Source organism: Juglans regia, chromosome 15, assembly GCF_001411555.2.
Source record: "Juglans regia cultivar Chandler chromosome 15, Walnut 2.0, whole genome shotgun sequence".
NCBI classification, from domain to species: Eukaryota; Viridiplantae; Streptophyta; class Magnoliopsida; order Fagales; family Juglandaceae; genus Juglans; species Juglans regia.
In genome coordinates, this window is record NC_049915.1 from 12,568,442 (window position 1) to 12,576,648 (window position 8,207).

Sequence of the window (8,207 nt, forward strand, 5' to 3'; positions counted from 1 at the left end):
GAAATTTAATTAAAAAGAAAAATTCTAATATAAGCCTCCTATCCTATAATTTAAAAATATATAATTTTATTTTTTTATTTTATTAAAAAATAAAATAAAAAAAATAAAATTATATATTTTTAATTAATATAGCATTACTTAATTAAAAAATAAAATAATATTAACATTAATGATTGAGAAATAAGAGTATTGGAGCCTGGCTCAACTAAAATTAGTTTTTTTTTTTTTTTGACACTAGTTAAATACTAGCGAATGTATTTCAAAAAAAAAAAAATTACTTTGACACATAAATTTGACACCTCCTTTATTATTAATTTTTTACTTAATAATTAAAAAAGTAACTATGAGTGTATTGATTTTTTTTATATTTTTTAAAAATGTTTTAAAATGATAAAAAAAAATATGAATAAAAAAATTAAAAAAAATAAAAAATCCAATTTAGCCTATTGGTCAAATAGAGCAGTGCTACTTTGGCAGTAAAGTAACACCGCTCTATTTCAAATAGGAGTGCTACTTGGCACATATGGTGCGGGATAGCCCCCCTATGGTCCCATATGGGTTATGAGTGGGGTTTTCACCCCCGACACTCGTCCTTAGTGTGCGAAGGCGGGTTACCCTGTCCGGATATCGGGGTGTAGGAGCGGACACCCCACCCCTTACTCCCCTAAATGGGTCATCGGCTCAAAAATCAGAACATTCGCTCGAGCGAGGTGTCGAGCGCCTGTTGAGGAGACGTTTAGGGCAGGCACTCACTCGAACTGACTATCAAGCGAGTGTTGAGCGAATTCACGGGTTGGCTTCTTGCTCGAGCCAAGGTCAAGTTAGTATCAAACAGGGTCGAGCAACAATCAAACAAAGTCTCTAAAATGACATTTTCAACAGGAAATCAAGCCAATTAGGTGATCATTTTTTTTCCTCTTTCTTCTTACAAATGCAACACCTATTTATTACTAACACATATTTAGGGGCTCTTAACACCTTAGACCAAAACGACGCTGTTTTGAATATGGAAAAATGGTGTCGTTTTGGTCTAGGGTGGTTAAATAATGCTAGGGTGACTACTAAATGTGCCCACCAAATGTGCACATTAGTACAAATGATTTTATTTTTATTTTTTAAACATTCTTAACCATTAAGAAAAAATAAAAAAAAATTATAAAGTTACTAATAGTCACTTCCTTAACCATTAAGAAAAAATAAAAATAAAAATATATGAGTAGGCACGTTTGATGGGCATATTTGGTAGTCATACTATCATTTTCCTTTTTATTATTCTTTCATTTACTACAATCTCATTTTCAAAAGAAAAATTCTATTTATCCTCTCCTACACCAAAAACTAATATGTAATTTTTCATTTTTACCATTCTATTTAAACACACACATATTGATGTGTAAATATGCATATTTAAATAGAATGACAAAAATAATAAATCACATATTAGTGTGTGTTTACTTATCATCCCCTTACACCATACACTAATATGTAATTTGTCATTTTTGTCATTCTATTTAAACACGCATATTGATGTGTAAATATACGTGTTTAAATGAAATACAAAAATACAAATCACATGTTAGTGTGTGGTGTGAAAATGATAAGTAGTGTTTCTCTTTTAAAAAAGATGCATCATCAACGTAGACTCGCTGCAAAAGCAAGTTACATATTAATGTGATACTACCATTAGTTTAGGAAGAATAAAACTAAAAAAAAAATTAAAAAATTAAAAATAAGTGTTGTGTGTTATGTATTAGGATGATAAATAGCAAAACTCTTATCTAATTGTGCACTAGTTATTTAAATGCACACGTAATGAGCTCCGTCTCAATTCGAGCAAGCCTGGTCATCCTGAGCTATATAAAATTTCAAGATTTGAGTTTACAATCATTTTTTATATGAGCATTGTAACTACACATAAGTGATTATTGAGAAGCTTCCCCTCAGTTTCCTAACATACAACAGATCCGAGCGATATGGTCTGTTTCAGAGCAACTTCCAAAAAAGGTCGTTACTACCAAGCAAATCAAGAAGGTTGGAATCACAATAAAAAACCTTCTCAAAATCATCAAGGAGGAAAGAAAAAACCTCCTAGCAAGGTCAGTTCCTAGCTTGCGATCAACGAGCAAGAAAAATCAAGCCCTTGCATGGGACTATTGAGTAAGGCCGATCTCTACAAGCCTTCTCACTATTATCGAGGAGGAAGGAAAAATTAAGTCTTTGCTTGGGATCACCGAGCAAGGCCAATTCCTAGCTCACGATCAACGAGCATGAAAGAAAATAAGTCATTGCTAGGGACCATCGCGCAAGACCAATTCCTAGTTCCTGTGTACCAAGCAGGAAAAAATTAAGCCCTTACTTAGGATCACCAAGCAAGGATAATTTCTAGCTTACAATTACCAAGTATGAAGAAAATAGCACATGCCCAGAGTCATCGATTAAGGCCAATCTCTTTAATCCATTGCTCGAAATCAACGAGCATGAATAAAACAAGTCAATGCTCAGGACCATCGAGCAAGGCCCATCTCTACATACTACTACTTGGGATCATAAAGCAAGGCAATTTCTACAAGATGCTAAATGTGAAAGCATGAATGAAAACGACGCTTGCTCATAATCATTGATTAAGGCCGATCTCTACAAGAAAAAAATAACCTACACCAGAGCACCAAAAAAGATCTCAATGAAGGCAACAAAAATACCTCCTCAAAGGCATCATATAAGACCTCATTTGGGTTGGTAATGAAAAGAAAGTCTCAACGGAATGAGTAAAGGTGATTAGTCGGAGACTAATCTAGTAGTACTAGAGAAGTGCACAAATGCACCTTCATTAATAATAATAATATCTATATGTCACTATTCCTTCATCCTAAACATAATTACATACCATCATAAGTTCATCACTCACATCAAAATACAAAGAGCCATATATTGTTTGTCACCTAACTACAATAAATATCTTAAAACTTATAGAAATATTAAAGCTAAATGGAGATAGGCCCTTGTGACTATTCCTCAAGCTGGGTTACTCTTTCTTCCTCGAGATAGTTTTCCTAGTCTATATCTGCATCAAAGTTTACATTATCGAGGAGTGAAACTATAGTTGGCCTACTAGTGAGATGTCAATGAAATCTCATTAAGTTAAAACTTATAACAATACTGAAAATGAAAGACAATAGCAAGAAAATGCAAGCAACAAGTTTATGTAAATAAAGTCCAAGATACATATATCTTGAACATGACGAGGAATCACCCTCTGATAAAATCATATATATATATATATACACATATATATTCATAAAATGGAAAGGAATTACTCTCTGATTAAATCAAATACATTCAGGAAAGCATCACGATTTCTCACCAAGTATGAAGAATCACTCTACCCATCTGACACAGGGAATCTCTTTACCTGATCAACATGTAGAATAGCTCCACCAAAACAACATGGGGAATCACTCCACCTGCTCAACATGAGAAATTTCTACCCAACCAACAGGTGGGACACATCCACCAAAACATCACAAAGAACACTCCATCTGATCAACATGGGGAGTCTCTCTACCCAAGTTATCATTTGAAGCCATACGAAAATGCTCCACCACGATTATCATGGAGAGTTCTTTTGTTGTATGAAACTTGTGGTAACCTGCCGCCCAAGAATGGAATGAGGAATCCTTAATCTGATCCCATAAGTGCAGAGCACATTGATTGCACATCACTTAAAATTACATCGTCTTGAAATAACATTGTCAAAGTAAATATGGTGAGAAAAGTATGCACTTTCATAAGAAAAAGAGATGAGAAGCAGAATATGCAATACTTGAACATAGTCATAAACATTTACTCCACATTTCTAGTATCGTTGTAGGAGTGAACCTACCTGGACAATAACTAAATGATAATGATTATGCTGGAAATCATCGGTCTCCTCGTTGATGAAAACTCTAAGCTCCTGACCTTCTCGAAGTCTTCAAATACTAGAAAGAAATAGTTTAAAAGTAAGATTTTGTCTTTTGTCCAAAGTCTTATATACGACAGGATGGTCAATTAAGGTCCTGACGTTTCTCTGACCTTTGTTTTACTTGAATGAGAGACATTTAATCTCGATCGTCCATGTGTCCTCTAGACTTGAAGAATGGTAAAGACCTAGTGACTGATGGGATAAGGCGTGCACGTCTTTGTAGCTTGCATTGGGACCAAACCCACAATGTTTCTCTTTATGAGAGTCTCCCACGTGGCGTTAGGCCTTACTTCTGAGCTGAGATGATATGTCCTTCAGGTTCATATTCCTCCTTTCTTAGGGTACTTCCGTTGTGACATATTTGATGGAGTAAGGGCCTTAGGTGATACACATGCTGCCCTCTAAGCTCCTTCGTGTTACCTCAAAGTGCTCCTAGTTTTGCACCAGGCTTGTACTCACCCGTTGCTCGCCTTTCATACTATCAACACGTCATTTGCTCGCCTTTCATACAGTCAGCATGTCCTACGTTGTCCCGCATCTGCCAAACTCTCTACAACGTGTTGCTCGTCTTTTTTAACCATGATTGCACGTTGCTCACCTGATTGCCTCCTTATCGTTAGCATTTTGCCTATGTGGGGGATTCCTTCCCTAGGTTCAACATAGTCCTCACAATGATAACCGTATAAATCCACTTCATAGATAATGGCAATGGGTCCTATTTTTAGGAATAACCATCCACTCCCAACTATCTAACCGATCCAAAGTTCATACATGGTAAGTATTCATAGGCTCTGAAAATTCTAGAAAAGGCTAAGATGAAAAGTGATGAGGAAAAAAAATGAAAGAAAATACTCTCACTCTATCTATTGAATATCTCCAAATAGGACAAAAAGACTAATTTAATCATTGGAGTGTCCCTGTTCCTCAAGGGATTAATTGGCCTGGCGACAATCTTCTTTCTTTACAAGAGTTCAAATTACTACGAGAAAGGAGAGGGTCATCAACCATCCAACAAAATATATTGTTTAACATGTTTCTATGAGCATACATGATTAAATGTCTCATGTTTTTTGCTGCAATGGGTTATGGGCATGATTCAAAGAATTTCAAGATACATATTTATACTAATTAGCATTTCCTACCGTTACATGTAGCATCATATTTAGTATAACTCAATAAATATAGTAAAATATTTTAGAACAACACGTTTTTGTAGGAATCATTAATAGCACATATCATGAACTCAAGTTTTTGTACAACGCATTGCCTACACTTTTGGGTTACCAAGTCATGTATTCCTCGTACTTAGTCGATGGCTTTTGGTCGAGATATTGCTCCCAGCCACCTGGCCACTAGGTTTGTTAAACATATGTCCGATCCCCATGTATATATTGTGTTTTTGTCAAGCGTTTGTACTCACTTGACCTACTTGATTTGCTAATTATTGCATCATCTTTGCTTATTTGAGAATTATTACTGTTGATACATTTTTCTAACTGGTTCGGAGCTCAACACTACAATTGAATGGCCAATGATGATGACTTGAATGTTGATACGGTGCTCGGACGTTCATTTATGAAAATAAATAGTAAATAAAGTGTAAAAAATGTAAATTAGAGGATGATCATTTACGTATTTTGATATAAAAGTCTATGTCCACAGGTTCTTTGAGAGCAAAATCCACTACTTGTGGTCATTTTTATGTAAGCCCTTATTTTATAAACATTAAATGACCATATATTTAGAAAATGATATTACTTTTATAATTTATTTTACTAAAATACCTCATTTAAAATATAATTACAATTATAAAAAGGTTATGTATCTGTAATTTTCCTTTCGAGACTTCAATCTTCACAATAATTAGGTCTAAAGTACATACTACATACCATGACCCAGAACCCAACAAGAGACATAACTCTAATCCCTATTCAGTCAAGGATAAAGTGAACCCTGTATCCAAACGTACTTGATTTCTGACGATAGAGTCCAGTTTTTGCGAAGGAAAATGCTGGAGCTCCAGTGTATTTTATAATGTGTATTTTTTAATTCTTTTTTTATATAGATGTTTTTAATAATTTTAAATATTTTTAAAAAATAAAAAAATTTATAATATTATTAAATAATACTTGCTTAATCATGAAGTAAAATATAAAATATTTTTTTATGATTTTTTATTTTACTTCGTGATTAAGGAAGTATTTTTAAATAATTTTTTTTTTACTTCTTGATTAAAAAAGTGTTTTTAATGATATTTTAAATTTATTTTATTTTTAAAAAAATATTAAAAAATAAAAAAAAATTATATAAAAAACAATTTAAAAAAAAAATACATACAATTTCTACTACAGCCCCCAGCGGGAGCTCCCAGCGGGGGCTGTAGCACTATCCTTTTGCGAATACTTTCGAGTGAAGAAATACATAAGAGACTGTTCCATTTCGAATTTGGGAAATCAATGTGTTTGACGCATATGCACACGTACGTGTCAGCCATCTTGCGCCATAAATCCAAGTGTCCGTACACTATCAACCCTATTTGGCTGATTTAAGCAAAACACTCCACCTTCCAGCTTCCTCATATTGATCTACTCTTTCGCCCATCCTTTCCAATTTTCATTTGGTAAACAAGCTCGCTCGCTGACAAAGGATAGAAGTTAGAACAGATTACATCAGCAGGAAATAAGAGAGATTATTGCAGCAAAAAGTGGGAATATTGCTCGCGGGCTGATATCAGTAGCTGAAGAAACAAGATTTCTAAAACTGCAAAAGATTAAGAAACAGAGAATAATTCCTTGCTACCATGCCTCGAAGATATGCGTTTAGGAGGGCAGAAGAGGCCACTCACCCGGAATCCATCAGAGCAACTTTGGCAGAATTCATTTCCACTTTCATCTTTGTCTTTGCTGCCGAAGGCTCTTTACTAGCTCTTGGTATGTCCGTCTCTCCACAAGCATGCTCTGTCTGGGACCAAGAGAACAACCACCACCATCATCATCTAATCTTCAATTTCCTTTTCATGGCATCTATCTACGTGCAAGTTTAGAATAATGCTTTCTGTTTTGGTAGGCAAAATCTACAAGGAATCAGGCACAACTGCGTCCGAGCTGGTGGCTATTGCACTTGCGCATGCACTCTCCTTCTTTGCAGCCGTGTCAGCCAGTATAAACATATCCGGCGGCCATGTGAATCCTGCGGTCACCTTCGGCACACTCCTTGGTGGGAGGATCTCAGTTCTCCTTGCTGTCTACTACTGGGTCGCCCAGCTCTTGGGTGCAGTTGTGGCAACTCTCTTGCTAAGGCTTGCAACCAATAACATGGTAAACCATTTCCTTCAAATCCCATTAACAAAATACACTCTCTTGATCTTTTTTTATCACTTTCATGATGTGTGTGTGTGTGTGTGTGTGTATACTGTTATCATGTCAGAGACCAGTGGGGTTGTACGTAGCATCAGGGGTCGGGGAGTGGCATGGGCTGATATTGGAGATCGTGATGACATTCAGCCTGGTTTACACAGTTTATGCGACTGCCATTGATCCCAAACGTGGTAGCTTGGGGACGATTGCGCCTCTGGCAATTGGGTTCATCCTTGGGGCTAACATCCTGGTGGGGGCGCCGTTTGATGGAGCATGCATGAACCCTGCAAGAGCATTTGGACCAGCTTTGGTTGGATGGAGATGGAGGAGTCATTGGATCTATTGGGTTGGTCCATTTTTAGGTGGGGGTCTGGCTGGATTTGTGTATGAGTACATGGTTATACCCACAGAGATTCCTCATCACACCCACCAGCCCTTGGCTCCTGATGATTACTAGTTATAAATATTGCTTGTTGCTTGTAATAAGGAATTGCATGATGTTTGGTCCTTTTGCTTTTGTTTCTCAATCTCACACACGCACATCTATCTGCTTTGCCTTTTCAGATGTGTTTTTTCTCCTCAATTTTCTTTTTTCTTTTTGGGTTGGAAACCACCTCATGAGTTTGTCTATATATTAATGTCTGCAAGTCATGTTGTACTTAAGTCAGTTGTTAACAAGAATGCCAAGCTTGTTCCCAGACACTTCGTGATATGAACCCGCGGGAATGAAATCCCTTGAACCCACAGTCAATTTGAAAACTCATCAAGAAAGTCAAAATCAAGTCTATGGATGGAGAATCTAGACCCGATGAGAACTCGTTTCAAGAATCTAGATTATATTAAAATCTAGACCCGTTGAAGAACCCGTCTCAAGAACCCAGATTACAAAG

The 8,207-nt window shown here is 36.0% G+C and overlaps 1 protein-coding gene across 1 annotated transcript; it reads left to right on the forward strand.

Moving 5' to 3' along the window:
• Positions 1-6,534: 6,534 nt before the first annotated feature.
• On the forward strand, positions 6,535-7,900 carry LOC109012205 (probable aquaporin TIP3-2). Its single transcript, XM_018993732.2, has 3 exons — positions 6,535-6,891; positions 7,028-7,278; positions 7,388-7,900. The coding sequence occupies exons 1-3, from the start codon at positions 6,762-6,764 to the stop codon at positions 7,772-7,774; spliced, it is 768 nt and encodes a 255-aa protein (XP_018849277.1). The 5' UTR covers positions 6,535-6,761; the 3' UTR covers positions 7,775-7,900.
• Positions 7,901-8,207: the final 307 nt, after the last annotated feature.